Source organism: Glycine soja, chromosome 7, assembly GCF_004193775.1.
Source record: "Glycine soja cultivar W05 chromosome 7, ASM419377v2, whole genome shotgun sequence".
Classification (NCBI taxonomy): Eukaryota; Viridiplantae; Streptophyta; class Magnoliopsida; order Fabales; family Fabaceae; genus Glycine; species Glycine soja.
Genome location: NC_041008.1, coordinates 5,100,106 through 5,118,839, shown reverse-complemented (window position 1 = coordinate 5,118,839; position 18,734 = coordinate 5,100,106). Strand labels below are relative to the sequence as shown.

The 18,734-nt window shown below is 28.8% G+C and overlaps 1 protein-coding gene across 1 annotated transcript; it reads right to left on the bottom strand.

The window, feature by feature from the left end:
• Window positions 1-2,232: 2,232 nt before the first annotated feature.
• Window positions 2,233-6,113, bottom strand: LOC114418321 (abscisic acid receptor PYL9-like). Its single transcript, XM_028383612.1, has 3 exons — window positions 5,653-6,113; window positions 4,080-4,295; window positions 2,233-3,017 (listed from the first exon to the last, which is right to left on the bottom strand). The coding sequence occupies exons 1-3, from the start codon at window positions 5,776-5,778 to the stop codon at window positions 2,802-2,804; spliced, it is 558 nt and encodes a 185-aa protein (XP_028239413.1). The 5' UTR covers window positions 5,779-6,113; the 3' UTR covers window positions 2,233-2,801.
• Window positions 6,114-18,734: the final 12,621 nt, after the last annotated feature.

Sequence of the window (18,734 nt, the reverse complement as noted above, 5' to 3'; positions counted from 1 at the left end):
CTCATTTTGAGGTGAATTTGAGTGGTAGGAAGAAAGAAATTAGTAGGGGAAAAATGAGAGAAAATAAACACACGCACGTAAAAGGAGCAAATGAGCACTTGATCACTTATGGTTTGAGAGGAAAAAATTAATAAAGTTGCATGTGCTTGTTAAGGTTAATGTGTGAATAATGGATTGTCACTGGTGTAAATGTTTCCATTGTCACTGGTTTGCCTCCATCTACTGAATCAACACATGACGAACAGACATACTCTTTGTTACTCTTTCTTTTGTCTTTGTAATTTGGAATACATATAGCCAATGAAGGGATAAAATAAGCAACATTCATTCAATTGAATAATTGAAGTACCATAATAACTACAACAAAAATTAAATATTTGAAGTACCATAATGTAATAAATATAACAAACAATAGATTAAGAAGAAAAAAATTAGAAGGAGATGTGACTAGACTCTTGAAAAAGGAAAATGAAGGATTAAACCAAGACGTGATATCAATGATAAAATGTTGATGTGCCAAAATGTAAATCGATCACGTAACTGAAACGTCAATCCCACAAATTATGTTTCTGTTTTTGTATTACAAATAGATCAATTTATACAGTAATACTAGCAGTTAACCATGTCCATGGAGTAATATTTTTAGCACTTACTATTTACATCCCCCATTGCTTATAAGTACACCCCATTCCCCTTTGTATATTTTAATTACTCATTTCTTTTTCCTTAAAGGGGTACACCCCTTGTAACCTCCTTTTCTCTTCTGAAGATGTCTTTTGGATAGCACATACCTATTTTGGAAATGTATTTATGAAGAAAAAGAAACATTTCTAAGCTAGGTATATGTTCCAAAAAAGTCATTCCATAAGTATAAACAAAATTAATCTAGTTTGGAGGCCTGGAATAGAGTCAAGTTTTACAGCTTTCTTTCATTCTCGACTCCATTGGCACTGTTTTTCTACATAAGGGTAGTAGAGTGCAGGGTTGAATGGAGGCCAAGCTTAGTTGGGAGAGACAGGATATTTGGGTTCTTTTAGGTTTGTTGGAGGTGTAGGGAACAAAAACCTTTCTAATATTACTATTTTCAAAGCTGTTCACATGGAGTAACACAACTCCAAAACCAGAAAATCCACTGGCAATTTAATCACATAACTAGTAGTTTTAGAATATTCTTCTACTACAACCCCCAACAGTTGGTTGTGACATTGATAACTACACTCCCTACACATAGGCCAGTTAAGGCACATCAATTGTTATATGCAATCTATTCTAAGCACAGTTACTTCACCGACATAAACATTGAGCATTACAATACCTTCTTAAATATCTCCACCCCCTCCCTACTTGAACTCACGAACCTTCTAGAGTATTGATTGTTTGTGTTGTTACCTCAACGTCAAGGTTCAGGCACAACACTTACAAACGTGATCCGGTTAAACTGCACGGTATTAAATGCAATCTTATCTCATGTATGGACACCATGAAAGTGATATATATATATATATATATATATATATATATATATATATATGAGAGAAAAAAGTACCATGAAAACTTCACTCGCAAATTCAATCCTTCTGATTGGCACAACTCTCCAAACTTTTCTTTTCACTACGATTGAATTTTAGATTAGAGAAGCCACCAGGATTAAGGATCCACCTATTGCTTTAAACCCTTTTACCCTTTTTTCCCGTATGAGTAGCATATTATCTTGGTTTAATTATACTTTTTATTTTTGATTTTGATAAATTTTATCTTCATTAAATTAATTTGATGTATTTTCCCTTAAACTTTTAAAAAAATTATAAGTTTTATCTTCTGTTATTCCTAACATAATTATACTTTTACTCCCTACTTTTTTTATATTTTTGACAAATTCTAACACTATCATTTTTAGTTTTTCACAAAATTTATACAACTTTATTTTTTTTCCTACAAATTTTACCCTCGATTTTTATTTTTATTAAAAAGTAAATTTTCTTAAAAATTGAAAATAAATTGTGCAAAGTTAAAAAATTTGAAATAAAATTCACCAGAAATTTAAAAGTTGGAAGTAAAAAAATACAATTAAGCCTTTTATCTTCCCAACAAAACGACAAAAAAAAACTGAATTTGGAAGCGCTTGCAATACTTGGAAGAAGAAACTATGTATCTTTGGAGTTCCTCAAAGTAAGGTGCATGAAGAAAGAGTAACTCTGAAATTCCACACAGCAAGGTGCATGACACCAACCGAGAGCCAGAAACAAAATCATTTTGATTAAGTGTTCTGAACATAGTCCTAAACAAGGAGAATATGGAATAGATAACTTCTTACAAAAGCTACACTACTTATTAAAGAAAATAACAAGGCAGTATCCACTATTTGGAGTTTCCTTGTGCCAGCACATAAATCTGGCAAAAAAGTTGCTACTAAACATGAAACATGAAAACTGAAGAAACTGTCTTTGGTCCAACAAAAATATTTACAAATAACTATAGTAACACACCACCATCCACAAAATCCAGGAAGAATATAGCAGGTAAAAACTTCCCCCTCACATCCTTGTGCTTTCATGAGGCACTGAATCTCATCTTACAAATATTGAAGAAGAGACACTTAGCAGTTCAAAAGAGTGATTACACAGCTAAAAATGCAAGAAGGATGGTAGGGGGAATGTATCCATGATACAGATGAAAAAAGTTCCAAAACTTCTGGGAACATAGAAGGAATACTCCAACCAATGTCCACACTTGAGCTAGGATCAGAGAGCAATGGATCATATAATTTGTATGAACCCAACTTCATTCTCCCCTAGACATGCTTAATGGTTGATAGGATTGGTTCGACCTTGCACGGCCATTCTCTCTGAGACATCAGCTAAAGAGCTTAGGTTACACCTGATCAAAGCCTCCACAAAGTAACAAGTTTCATCCCTGGTGTTCCCATCAGGCACATCCACCACAAATGATTCGATCACCATTGTACCGGGTCTCCCATCGATGACCTCTGGATGGACGGTGATTATGGAAGAATAGTTCTGCAAATTCCACAACATGATTGAGTATTAAACCTGGTGATAGAGCTAGCAAAAATACATCTCTTAGTGACAACATAACAACATAGGAAATGAATCAACAAACTTAATTAAAATCAGCATTTGATCTTGGTAATCCTTGTTTTCATCTCAATGATTAAAATCAGCCACACTAACCACAATCAAATGTTGATTTTAATTAAAGAACACTAGCAACGGTACTTATGGTACTGTATCTATGTTTTATCCATAAATTTGCAAGATTTGATAAATAAATAAATAATCCTCCAATTAATGATATATTTGGGAAAATCAAGAGACAATTGTAAGAAGTTGAAAAATAAGGTAATCATTATGCAAATTAAACTGAGTAACCAAGACCAAGGTTGCAAGACATTACAAATTATAGACTAAACAGAGTAAATACCAACAACAAAGAGTAGACTCTGCAATCCACAATCCTTTCAAACTACTACTTTTTTCTAAATAAAATACATGATAGGGGAGAGCTGATCAAAGACTTTTTTAATAGAAAAGTCAAATATTTTTTAATAGAAAAGTCAAATGTAATTATAAAAAAAAGAAGTAAAATCCCCAAAAATTATACCAATTTAATAACATATGCAGGCAAGTGATACTTTGATCCATCTCCAACATTTCTAACAAATTTCAGATTATTGTTTGTAACAAATTTCTAACATATGCAGTACTCCTACATTCTTCTGGAAAACAAACTTTAACAAGAAAACAAAAGAGGAAGTATCCTTGTCAAAGTTCTAAAACACAACCTAAACAATATCTTCAAACGTGCTTCGTTTCCTATCACCCCAAATTTAACCATTAATATTTAGCTCTCATGATAGGCTTTCCAAAAGGCAGTAGTATTATTAGATTACAATTTGTTTTCCGTTTGTACAGATAAGAATGCTTTCAGTTAATAACTCAACACTCACATTTTATATATACAAATACAATATTGTGACCTCGTAGAAAAGAGCAATATTTGGTTTTCAAAATCTAATTATAGAAAAATAAAACCGAATAAGGAACAACAAAGTATCATACCCTCAGCCTATGGTCACCTCCAACAATCCTGATGCCGAGAATGTGTTCCTCATCATCCAGTTGTTCCAACCTCTCAGTACTTGTTGTGGCAGGAAGGCCAGATTTAACATTCACTTCTCGAACACTTCCGATGCCAAGATCCCCTTGCATGATACACCTGCTAACAAATGGTTTATATTTCTGAGGTTGATCAAATCTTCTCACCAGCGACCACACCTGAGAAGGGAAATAACCAAACCACATCAAACAATAATCATTCTTTCCTTTACATCTACAAAATCCACAAAATAACAAACCACACCATCACATATACTTATTTCTTCAATTTCACTAAATTCCAATAGAAAGTCCCCTAAAAAGAATAAAATTGGAAGATAATTTTGTAAAAGTTAAGAATGTTACATATTACTTGGTCTACTAAAAACAAGTCTGCAAGGAAAAAACAATTAAAGGGCATTATAGAGATGAGAAACTCAAATGAGTGAAGGACTCTCATCAGCTTCTAAGCAAAATGTATTGCATCCAAAATCCAGCCGTAAAATTTTCAGATTTCCTTCTTTTCCACTCAAGCTCTATAGCCAAAAGAATTGAAACGCAAAATTTGACAGACAAATCCACACACTAAAAAACAAGGAAACAGCCAACAACATCATCGTTTTTGGAGTCATTGAACTGCATCACAACTGAAATTGTGGCCGATAACCAGAATCAATGTTTTGTAGTCACAGCAATTGATGATGTCAGCACAACTGCTTCGTAACTGCAATTGAGGCCGATACCACAGCAACAAAGTTTTTGATGTCACTGCAACTGCATCACTTGCGGCTGCATCAATCATATTTCTCCACAATTTTCCACAACAGCAAGGATGGTGATGCTGTCGCAGCGGCGAATGCAATTTAAAATCTTGCCAAAACCCAACAAAAAACTCGCACCTCATGAGCTGAAAAATTCAACTTTTGTAAAATTTGACAAACAAATCCACACACACAAAAGAAAAACTTCAATTATGTAACTATGTTTCCCTCAAAACTGATTTCATCACCAAAACACACGGCTTTTAAAAAACCGCAATTTCGGCCGTAACATCATTGTTTTTGTGCATCATGACAGCAATTGTGACCGCATCAGTCATATTTGTCCATAATTGCCTGCAATAGCAATAATGATGACGAAACTGCAATCGCAACCCCGATTTTTAAAATATTGCCAAAACTCAACAAAAAACAGCATCTAATGAGCTGAAAAATCCAACTTTTGCAACACCCTGACAGAACCAAAATTCTAGAATAACCAGTTAACCACCCATCCCCAAGAAAGAGACAAAAAAAAAGAGAGAAATGCTAATAGTCAGTCACACACCCAGATAACTATACAAAATTGGAAACTCAAAGAAGACACCACAAAACAAGCATAGCCTCACAGATCTCCAAAGAACAAAAAAGTAAAAAACTTCCTCCCACCACACCACACAAATCAGACCCACCCACCAGACACACCCAATTCAGAAGAAAAACAAAACAAAAAACCATGATATTGGTCAAAAAAGTTTAAGATGGAAAAACAAACTAACAAGGTGAACAGGAGCTCTTATGTGTTTAACAAGTGCAGAGGTGCACTGGTTTTCCCTTGGTTCATGTTTGTGATGCCTCCTTATGTATTGTGTCTCAATAGCACCGTAAGATTCACCACCGTTCATCTTCTCCTCTATCTCTCTATCTCTCTCAACACAACTCAACTCTCTCTCTAACTTCCCTTGATGGTTGGTTGTGTTTATGTTTCTCTCTCTCACACACCCTTTTGGCTATAACATACGGCAGAGGCAACAAGTGGGGAGGGATAAGCTTAAGCTTAGGCTGTACACAGAGAGAGAGAGAAAAGTTGGTGTAAAAAAGTGTCAACCTTAGCTTAGCTTGGCTTTACATCAAAAATCCATGAATCCACCGACAATGTTATATTTTAATTGTTTTTGTTCAACTATGCTTAGCACACATCAATATCTAAACATTAAGCATATTATGAGTGGATGTTATTATTTTATCTATCTCATGTTCCCAAATGACCTTCCCTTTGCCCCATTATTGCCTCTTTAAATAAGCTTCAGACAGAAGGGATCCTCGATCACATCGTGTATATATCATCATTTTAATAGATAATTTTATCATTCAAATTAATTTTTATATTTGTATTTATACAAAAAATATTTGTTATTATAGTAAAAATCAACCTTTTAAATAAATATTAGTATTTTAAATAATAAGTTTTTTAACTGGGCGACAGAATGCGTGTTTGAATTGGCTTTCAAAACGCAAGCAAACGGTTAAACTCACATTCAAATGCGAAAAACGACAAAAAATATATATAATAAAACGAGTGACTTCAGATTGACGCGCTCTTAACTATAGAGGAACACTTCAATCCAGATATTCTATGAAAGATACCCTAAATTCATCAAAAAATTAAATTAATGTTTTTATGAATTTAAAATAATATAACAATGGTGGGATTCGTATTTAGATGATATGATAATAGATGTAAATGATAGTAGCTATAATAGAGTACTTTATTTTGGTATTTGCTTTTGTTAGGTTAAAAAATTGGAAAAAGGAAGTGCAAGTACAGGTCCAGTGGTGTCACCAAGTGTATAAGGTCTTTTTGGAGTCACAGCCAATCCCTGCTGTCCATTTAGGAAAAGCAAGAGCACTTAGTTAAAGTCAAACTATATAGTGGGATTGACTTAACCTTCAAACACTTCCCTCAGTTTTAACAATAGTTCAAACTTCAAACTTCAAACCAATGTCAATCGGATTAATTTTCAACATGGACTTTTATTAATAAAAAATCGATCATCAACTGAAAAATGGAGCTTTTTATTTTTTAAAAAACTAATTAAATTCATTTAATAAAAAAATAGACATCATTTTTAGTTTGTTATTGATTGTATATATATGTCCGTAGATTGGCATTAATAAAACCTTGAAATATTTAAGTTCTTGCTTAGAATTAAATTAATTTTATTTATACATATTATTAATGCAAATATATTATTTAAATGTGTTTAATAATATATTGTAATGTTAATTTTATGTTAACATATAGTATCACTTAATCTCGTGACTATAATGTTAATATAAAAATAACTGATAATATGAAATGTTTTATATTAATAACGTATTAAAGTTAAATTACTATATATTTTTTTAGACTTCAGTAGCTATTTTATCTTTATATTTTCCACTCTTTGGATTTTATTCACTATGCTTTATTTTTAATCATTTATGTTCCCTATTATTTAAGAGTCAATATTTATAATTCATGTCGTCAATTTAAAATAGTAAATTAAAACACAATTAATGATAAATTGCATCATCATTATCATGTATTTGATTCACCTTACCCCAATTTAGTATGTGTTTAAATTTTTGTAGTGCACCATTAGACGCACGTCAAGCTTAAAGATTTTTTTTAGTAGCTTTATCGTTTTTTTTAATTACTTCTTAATTTTTATATTTTGCAATTTTATGATTTTAGTCGCATGTTTTATTTTTATTCATTTTATTCCTTGCTATTTTAGAGTCAATATTTATTATTCATATAATCAATAAATAGTTAATAAAAGCTTAATTAATAATAAATTACGTCATCACTATCACGAGTTAGGTCATCTCACTTCACTCTATTTAGTACTACACCATTAAACACGAGCAGATTGAGCTACTTTTCTTCATTTTAGATCATTAGATTATTCTAATGCTCCATATTTTTTCACTTGTTTTAAAAGATATTTGAAATTTAATTTATAATTTAGTTTATTTATTTTTTATACTTTAAAATCATAGAAAATATTACTAAACGTATAGATTAACAGATACAGAATCATTTTATTTTAACTGGTAATAGTTCTCAATTCTATAAAAAAAAAAAATCGCAGTATAAAAATTCTAACAGTTCAATTTTGTCAATTTTTTATATGACAATCTAAACAATACTTGAGACTACTAGTTAGTAAACTAATTCTGTACCCATTAATCTACACGCCCAGTAATATTTTTATAATTTTAAAATATAAAAAGTAAATGATAATTAAATTAAAATATTTTTAAAATAAGTGAGAAAATCTGTATCATTAGATTAATCTAATGAACCAAAATGAGAGAAAATCATCAAAATTATCACATCCAAAGTCACTGTATCCAAGTCGTGTTAGACACACATCAGACTTAGCTTAAAGCTACTTTCAATAGCTTTCACGTTTTTTTATTTTATTTTAACGTAAAAAATTGCTCTTGTATATTAATAACGTTGTTCCAAAGTCTAAACAAGTTATTATCCTTTTTTTTTCCTTTCCATATGGCCATATCTCAACCATTTCTCCTTTCTCATCTCCTATCACACCCATCTTCCATTGGATTTTATGAGTTGAGATTGACATGCTTGGTAGCAATGTCTAAATGTTTTCTTATTGAAATCCTTAGTTCAAGAATGCGCTAATCCGTTTGTTGTTAAGCGCGTTGATATTGTTATAGTTGTTGCTATTAGTGGAGTTTACTCTATAATCAAGGTTCATTAGTCATTACATTTTCCTATTATTATCCTAAAAATGCTTTGTTTTTTTTTTTTACATTCTTTCTTGTAAGCATTTAGTCAATCATTTCCATCCTATTTTAATGTAAAATGATCTAAATGTCTTTGAAATTGATTCTCAGCCTGTTTGTCTTATTATTATTGATAGAAATACTTGGATTGCAAAGATTGAGTTCGTGGTTCTTCTCTTAGTAGTGAGAGAGAAAGAAGAGAACAAAAGATAAAAAAGTAAAGTGAGAATCAAAAGTTGAAAACTTGCATATAAGTGGAGAAGAGATCCTCTCAAGTTGAAAGGAAAAAAAAAACTTGAGATTCTCATATCTCGTTATTACTTTTTTTAAACCTCCACTTTCAATTAGATATGTATAAAATTTATTTTAAAACTATAAGATGTCATGTAATAATAATATCACTGAAAAGGATTCATATTGTAAGTGGAGTAATAGAGGACAGATGAGAAAGACAATGAAGAAAAAGGTTTGGTGGAGAGTTGAAAAAAAAATGAAATAAGTCAAATGACTGTATACAATTTTATTTTTTTACTGAGACTGTATACACAAAATTATTAACATGCATGCCTCTTTATATAGTAGGTTAACAAATAGAGTTGACGTTAAAATTAAAAAACACTTAGGTTAACTTAACAAGAGAACAAAACAATTAAAAACGAATAGGGGTTAGAATTATAAATACAGGATACAGAAAACTATTTAATTAAAGCTTTCTTTAAAATAAACTAAAGGAGAATCAAGTTGCTCTTTATACATTTCAAACGCCCATAACTATCATTTTAGTTACAATAATAACAATTTTATCAATTTTTTATATCATAATATTGATATAAAGTTGTTTTATTTATTGTTTTTTATTTTTTAGTGAAAATATATTTATTTTTATAGAGCTGATACTTTTTATTAGAATTGAAAGTAGTATTGTGCTTTAATTTTGAACACTTTTAAAAAAATGATTTATCATTCAATTGAGTCGGTCACTTATTTTAAGATAATTTTTCATAAATAGTTGTTGACTTTTTTTAGAAAAAATAAAATGCATAAATACATAAGTAAAAAAATTAATACTTATCAATATTGAGTATTTGATGTCATCAAAAATATCTTTTGAAATTATTTACTTGACCAAGTTAAAAGGTAAAATAAATTAAAATGCATAAAAACTAACTTTCTCTACTTGATCACAATTAAAAATAATTAATAATAGTCTGTTAGTATTCTATATTTTCATTAACTTTAGAAATTAAAATAATTCAAAGACATCCTACACATCAAATCAGATTATGACATATAACTAATTATTGGAATTGGGGTGTCCACTGTATATCCACTTGGACGAGCAATAAATGCATTATCTATAAATTATTAATTCGTATTTTACTTTTTAAGAAAAGGCAGAAAAACAAAAAGAAGTGCCCTATTTTAATGAGATTCATATTATTTGTAATTTTTCACAATGGTTTTGTCACCATCCATGGAAGGTACTGATATATTTCTTTTTCTTTTTCTTTTTTGGTACAAGGCCACTATTTAATTTTCACGCATGTTTCTTGAAGGTATATCCAGCAGCATCTTTCTTTCCAAAAACATGCGTGGGTGAGATGTGTCCCTTAAGAAAAATACAAAGCTGCACCCATCAATCTATTTTGAAAATCCTTTTCAAGGAATCTGATAGAAGGTTTTAGAAGGAAAAAGATATATGAAAGCTAAAATTTTCATTTTCAGTTAAGAAATTAACATAACATTTGTCAAAATAATTAAAAGATTTTATTTTTGATTTAGAACTTGTTATTTCAAACACACCATATGGTTTAATCTGAAAACCGATAAATAAGTTGGTTTTGGCTACATTTTATTTTGGTAGTTTTTGGCTACATTGTAGAAAAATCATTATTAAAAAAACATGTTAACTGTTACAATTATTTTGTCGGCACAATTTTAAATAGTCTATTTGTTAATGATCAACATTCAAAAGTCTAAAAGAGAGAAGTTTGTAGAAACTTAACTACAAGTGTTTCTATTTTTATTAATAAGATAAGTTTAATAAAATTAGAACAAATATTACTTTCGTTTAACGGAAATTAATTTATTATTATGGATATTATAAAATTATGATAACAATACCTATAATAATATACGTCTGTATCAATAAATAAAATACAATATATATATATATATATATATATATATATATATATATATATATATATATATATATATATATATATATATATACACTAGTAAATTATTTTTCATCAAAAAATACCAATAAAGACAAGCTTAACAACTTTCTTTTATTAGTATATAAATTCTTTTAGTAATGGTAAAATTTTAATGGCCATTCTTATTTTATTAGAACCCTAAAATTTCAGTCGCATCATAAGAAACAAACACCATTGTTTCGTGGATTATATTATGAAAACCAAGATCAATTCATTAATCGATATCTTCATATTAACAAGAAAATATCATGAGTACATAACTAAATAATTAAGTTGAAAAACCAAACAATTTTTAAAAAAGTATACAAGTTAAAAAAATGTTGTAAGGAAAATTTCTGGGGCAACAAGTTTGCATACACTTTTACTTCGAGTCAAAACATTTGTACCAAAATAAATTTAATTTTTTAATATTTTTAACAACAACAAAAAATTCATAAAACGGCCCCACAATTATATGTCAAATTTCTAATAAAAATGACAACATAGCAAAAGGTTTTTCTTTTCTTGATTCATCACAATGCTTCTGAAAAAGAAGTTTTATTTAGTTATTTTGTGTACCATTCAAATTAAAACAAATATTTTATTAGTTTATGATAAAAATTTCTGTCAACATTAAACAAATTATTGGTAGTTTTCAACAATATTTCTCTAGAAATCTCCTTTATCCGTATCCTCTTTCCCACCATGTTTATCTAAAAACTTTATCTTTTTTCCACAAAAAATCTTAGACTGAGGCATTAGACTCAAATCCTATATACCTTCCAATCTAACTTTGTGCTACGAAGATATATCCAATTCAATATTGTTAAGGAAGAGGACCCATTCGGATAATAAAAGGAAAAAAGAACATTTTGGTGACTGTTGAAGTTAGAACGTTGTGAAACTTTTTCTTCTCTAATTATTCATTTCATAACCCGCTTTGGTTATATTCTTAGTCTGCATATTAAATGATGTTCATGTCTAAATAGTAGTCCCTTTTAATTATCAGATGAAAAGAAAAAGTAAGAAAATAACTTCATTGATATTTTATAGACTCTTGTGTTATTTTATTCCAAAAGGCACATACAAGACCCTTCCATAAAATGTTACGTTTCGATTGAGTAGAGGACGAGAAACAATCATGACCTTGCATGTAGAATTTTGTAAAGCCACGTATGATCACAAGATGAATTCTAATTTCCCTCATAAATTTTTAAATTCATTCATTCTACTAATATCTTTTAAAGAAACAACAACCAAAATATTCGAGTTGAATAAAATTATTACCTGCAGTCAAAAATCGTTTATAAGCATCTAATATAATTATATATTTAAAACTCAAACTAAAATATATTAATAAAATTAGAATAATTTCACTCAAGTTAATCCAAGTAAATATCATTTATTAATTGAATTCATAGAATCCACCGACCAAAAGCTTGGAAATTATTTGTTTTATTCTTCCATCCACTTTGCTAAAATGAAATGACCTTTTTGATCAGTCACTTGGGGGACAAGTTTTGTCCAACCCCGTGCCTATTGGAACAAGTGGATACAACACGACAAATTTGCTATAAAAAAAAAAGGAATTGGTACTCACTTTAATATCGTACCCAACTGTTTCTCTCAATTTTAAAAACCATGTTGGATGTCAAAGGTGATAGTTTCTACTGGTTTAGATCCTATTCCAAGTTTAGAATCGAAGTCGATCTTATCACCTGCTGCATTAAAATAATTAAAAACTCAGTTATTCGTACGTCTGAAATTTACAGCTTATTTATTTTTTTGGTGTTGGTCATCAGGGTATATTTTCTATCAGAAGTAATATTGTTGGCTTTGAGTAAGATCACCAGTGGTAAAGCTCTTTTATTGAGTATTTAATGGCCCTTACATTTTGATGGTATTTATAGCTCTTATAGATGAATTTTAACTTGTAAGCTAGTTTTTTTAAATATGTAATAAGTTAAAATAATTTTATGTCAATTTACTCATATATTTGATTGTATTTACAACAACTATATATTAATGATGAATTAATTATTAATTAACCATGTACATCAATTAGTTAATAACAAATAATTTTTTTCTGAAAAAATATTATTATTGTGGACTAATTGATATATATTATTAATTAATCATTAACTTATATACTGTTACTGTTCCCTCCCCTCCATGGCGTGTGAATAGTTACTACACTTTTCTATTTGGGAAGTTACCAAGATAATTAATGGAGAGTGAGGGTACTTACTACTATCTCCTATAACCTTTATAAACCATACACAAAGGGATATAGGTGGGTTCTCTTTTCTATCTCTGCATGCTTTCCTAATTTCGAGGCTGACTTGAAGTCTTTGTAGATTCTCCATTCCATTTGATTGACTTGAAACTCTCCAGATGAACAAAGCAATCGGTAAGAACAATTAGCACGACTTCTTGTGCATGATAAATTCTTAAAAATTTATTGGAAGCTAGATCAGCATATTGCACGGTATAAAAAGTAAAAAGCAATCGAAGAAAAAAATTTGCACATGAGAAAAATTAAACATATTTTTTTCTGTTAAATAAATTATTATTTTTTTCATATAAATACATTCAAATTTTATATAATTGCGTCAATTTTATGTATTATTTTATTTTTATTATCATTTTTCATTAAGAAAACAAAATGTAAAGAGAGAGAAAATGCATACACTATTACTACTATAAATTGTAAGGTCGGTTTAAGGCCAAGCAGCTCAAACAACAATTTTAGGCTAAGAAAAAGGTTTTAAATTTTGTTTAATAATAATATATCTCAAAAAAAATTATTGTAAAATTATATTTAAAAATAAATTTTAATTAAAATATTATAAGTAACTGTTAATCTTTTTATTGGTACCGTAGATAAAAATTAATGAGCAACAACTCTTCACCAATATTATAGTTTTGTTTAGAAAAAAAAATTAAATAGTTAATAACTAAATAAAACAATAATAATTTTAATAAACTATTTTATGAGTAAATAAAATGTCTCATTCTTAAAGTTGTTTTAGGTCTCTCAAATCTTTGAGTCGTTCATGATATATTGACATGTGAAAATGGAGACTTAAATTTTCTTGATCTCATTTCTTTTGTTTTTTTTTATCTTTTAAAGTTTTTAGGTAAAGTTAAAAAGTACAATAATTTTTCTTGATCCTAATAATAAAATAGTTAAGGGGCTTCATATTTTATCATTTTCTTTTTTTATTTCATAATAAATGCATTTGTATAAATTAGTTCAAGATTAAGTGAAAAATAAGAATATAATTAACAAAACTATTTAATATTATTAAACTTTGAAACAATAGATAAATAAAAGAAAAATGATGATTAAAAACGGTGTCTACACGTTAAGATGAATAGAAAGAGATAATAAACAAGTTATTGATTTGATTAGTGATGCAGTGATACACAAATACTCACTTATTTTAAATGTTTTATTTACGCCCTTCCTTCTTCTTTATCTTTCTCTTTCTATCAGATCATAAGTCTTATAATATCTATATTTTTTCTCATTTTCTCTAGTGTCTTATATCATAATGGGTGTTCATATGAAACATTTTCAGTAATGTAATGTGATAAAAAAATAATACAAGAGGAATGAGAGATGATGATGAGGTATTTATAATTTATGGGTGACTAAACATCACCACCCTAACTAGAAACAAACTAGTCTAAAAAATTCAATAATTAAAAAGGAATAGGGAGAGGATAAATGAGATCTCTAACAAAATATTGTTAAGTAAAGGGTAAAAATGTTTAATAAAAAATACACACTAAAATTGAATATTCTCGTTATAATAGTTAGGATAAAATAATCTTAGTTTCTATTCCTGAAATATGAACAAAGTTCTTATACTTTAATGTTGATCAAACTTAAAAACACATGAATTTAGTTCTTTTATTCTAAGTTTTCATTAATTTTTTTTTAAGGTTACGAGTGACTAAATTCACAATTTTTAAAAAAATTTGAAGACCAAATTCATCAATACTAAAAACTGAAAATATAGAAACCTTCATCATGTTGGATCAAAATATAAGAAAAAATATATATTTTTTAATAACTATTGACTTTAATAATCATGCACCGATCCTGTATAATTTTATTTTATTTTCCCTTTTAATTCATAGGCCGGTTATTTAACCACGAGCTATGTGGGGATCCAAATCAAAGAAAATAAAAATCATTTATTTTGCGGACCAATCTAGCCCAACTCATTAAAAATGCGGAGAAATGCAAACGAAATTTAAACAGTCGGATTGATCTATTTACCTAACTGTAATCTCTAGCATTACTCTTTTTTTTATTACTCTAGCATTATTCCTAAGCAATAGGATATAGAGGTCAAATATAAAATAAATTTTAATAAAAAAATATTTCTTGAGAGTTTGCGAAGAAAACATTTCAAATGTCTATATTTTTGTTTTTGTACTTTACTTATATTTGTGGATACTCATTCAATTCATTAAAAACTTGGTTGTTTTAGTATTAAAATAAATTTATTCATAATTTTCTTATTTGCTAAAAAATGAAAAAAAAAATATTCTTAAAGATACATTTAGATAAAGATACTCCAATACCTTATATAAATTACCCATTATCATCCTATACACGAGCTACGGAATTTCAAGGGAAATAAAAAAAAAAAAAATATATATATATATATATATATATATATATATATATATATATATATAGTGCATCATATGATATAGATTTTCTTTCTCTTTCTATTTTCCCCTTCCTATTTCGAGATGCTATCCAAGTGCACCGTATGCAAAGCAACAACTTTTGCTTCAAAGAATCAGTCCAATGGATCAAGAGTCACGTGGAGCTGCCTTATTCTTCTGAGCACATAGACCAACCTCTACAGTAAAACTAAAGTGCAAGGGCACCATAGATTCTTTTTATGGCACCAAGTGGAAATATTTTGCAGCTTGGCTAGATCCAATAATGTGTGGTTAGTAGCTTGTTCTTAGGGTTCCAAAGCTAGAGGTAGAGGACCATGTTGTCTTTGTCTGAGTGTGCTGTAAGATATTTGAGTCATGTTCAATGTTCCAATCTTATTTCCCACCTCCTAAGAAAGCATTTTTTTTTTCTAGTTCCACCATGTTGAAGTGATAAAGTCAATTATAGCATTTGAGGCAATATTTTAAGGTATTCACTAAAGATAGGTATAAATGGTGGGCCCAAAACCTAACATGAGCTCCTAAAAGGACGGCTAGGAATTCTCCTCCCCTCCTTATGCTATAGATGAAAGTTTAAGATTAACTTAACATGTTAAAAACCTACCAATTCAATATTATTTTTAGCCTTAGAACCGCTAGCCTTAGAATCGTTGTAGAAACCTATCCATTCTACATCGGTTGTAGCTAGACAACCGATGTAGAAAAGCCGTCCTTCAAAGACGGTCATAAAATTGATGTTGTGATTCAACGACCCCCAGTTACCACTATGCGTCATAACCGATGTAGAAAGACCGTTAGAACCGATGTAAAAGGGTTTTTTTTAGTAATGACATAATAGATATTTTATACTGTAATTGGTAGATGTGAGTGAAAAGAAATTAAAAGTAATAAAAGAGAGTGGAAAAGAAAGTTGTTTTGTTGAAATAAAAGAGAATGTAAAAGATATGAAATATTTGAATTAGAGTGATCAGGTAAGTAAAAAGTAAGAAACTTTGGTCAAAGGATTGTTCTACTATCTCAATGTGCTGCAGTCTTTGCTGCAATTATGAATCCTCCAATCACCTGTTTTCACAATGTCCTTTTGCTACTCGAATTTGCAATTGGTTGGAAAGCAAAATCCTTCATTCTTTGGATCATTTTTCTTTTCATTCGGTTATTAATATTTGGTATAACCAGTGGAGCCTGCAGGTAAAAGTGACAGGACTTGGTGTGATCTTAAACACTTTTGGGGTGATTGGTACTGCAGAAATCAAATGAGATTTCAGAATTATATCTTTTCATCAGATCACAAACCTTGTTGGCAATCTATCTACTGGCCATATATGACTTCATCCATGACAGATTTCCAAATTCTCCAATCTATCCAAGTCACGGGGAAACCTAGTACAACTCCTAAAATCAAACTAGTTATGTGGTATCCACCTCTCTACCATTGGGTTAAAATTAACACAGATGGTGCAACTTGTGAATCTCTTGGATCTACGACTTGTGGTGAAATTTAACGGATTCTTCGGGAGTTGTGTTGGGTTGTTTTGCTTGGCATATATAGCTACTGCCCTTTAGACTGAAATTTCGGCAGCTATTCATGCAATTGAGTTTCAGCCTTCAAATCTCCCTTTATTATCCCTTGGAAATTCACTTAAAAATAGGTAGAACAACAGTTTAGTTCTGATTAGTAACATGCAATTTACTATTTCCCATATTTTTTTAGTAGGAAACTCTTGTGCATGTAGCTTACCCACACATGGCTTACTTGTACAAAACTTTCTTAGGTGGGATACAATCCCAACTTTTGCTAGATATTACTTTTATAGGAATAGAGTATGTCTTCCTAACTACGAGTTTACATAACTCTTGTTTATCATGGGTTTTGATTCATGTCCCCCATGCTTGTTCTCTTACTTTTGCATATATATATATATATATATAAATGATATTTTTCAGCATGTGACAGTTGATGGCGGAAGCAGAGTTGGGATGTCTGCTGGCATTACTTTATTTTGCATGTTGTGTTTTGCTTTAAAAAAGGTGAGAAAAGAAAAAAAAAATCATTAACAAATTTCTCATTTTACCCCAACACAAAAATAACATTTTGGTGCCTCACTTGATAGGACAACTTTTTTTTTATATATAAAATATATAGTTTATAAGGAAATATTTAATAAATTATTTCAATAAATTATAATATTTGATATATTTTATTTTTTAATGATAATCTCATGTAAAAGTTAACAATTAACATGATTAATTTTAACAAAATATATATAATAATAAGCATTATTTGGAATAGATTATTTATAATAAATATAAGTTGATAAAAACTTTATTTCTTTATTTATCCTTTTACTAGAAATTGCGTTTTATAAACTCTTTTATGATTTTCAATGCAACATTTTTGATAAAAAAATTTAATAATTCCTTAATTAACATCCTTACCAGACTGATTAGTAAGACTCTTAAAATTAATTTTAACTAATTATTTTGTATTGAAGATAAAAGCTTGGTGAAATTTGTGATTTAGATATGACTATGTTTAATAAAAGTAACTAAAAAGCTCATTGAAAGTTAGAAGTTTGTAGTTAGTATTTAAAAGTTATTAAGTTATTTATTGAGTTATAAGTATTTGGTAAAATTATATACTGAAATAATTAATAAATACAACAAAAAATAGACATATTTATATTATATTTTACATCAATTTTAATTTTATTTTATATTAGTTAGTATAACAGTTAAAATATCTTGAAGTGCCATGTTGAAAATATTATGAATAGTGTGATGGTTAAAAGAAACCGTGCAGCATAGAAAATATTCCAAATATAATAGAAAAATAAAATATGCATGTCATCTAACAATAATAATATCTTGAAGTATAATGATGAAATAATAATAAAATTATTGGAAATATAATAATGGTTAAAATTAACAATATAATATAAAAATATTCAAATAATAATAAAGTAAAATAAAATAAACCGGTTATCTATCATTATTAATATCTGATGTAATAAAAGAGTCAAAAAATAAAACCATACCTTAAGAATGAATGAAAGAAGAAAAAAATATAATTAAATGCTATCTTATGTAGAAAGGAGTAAACAAAAATAACAAGTATTTTAAGAACAAAAGAAGAATAAAATGTAAAAGTTAGA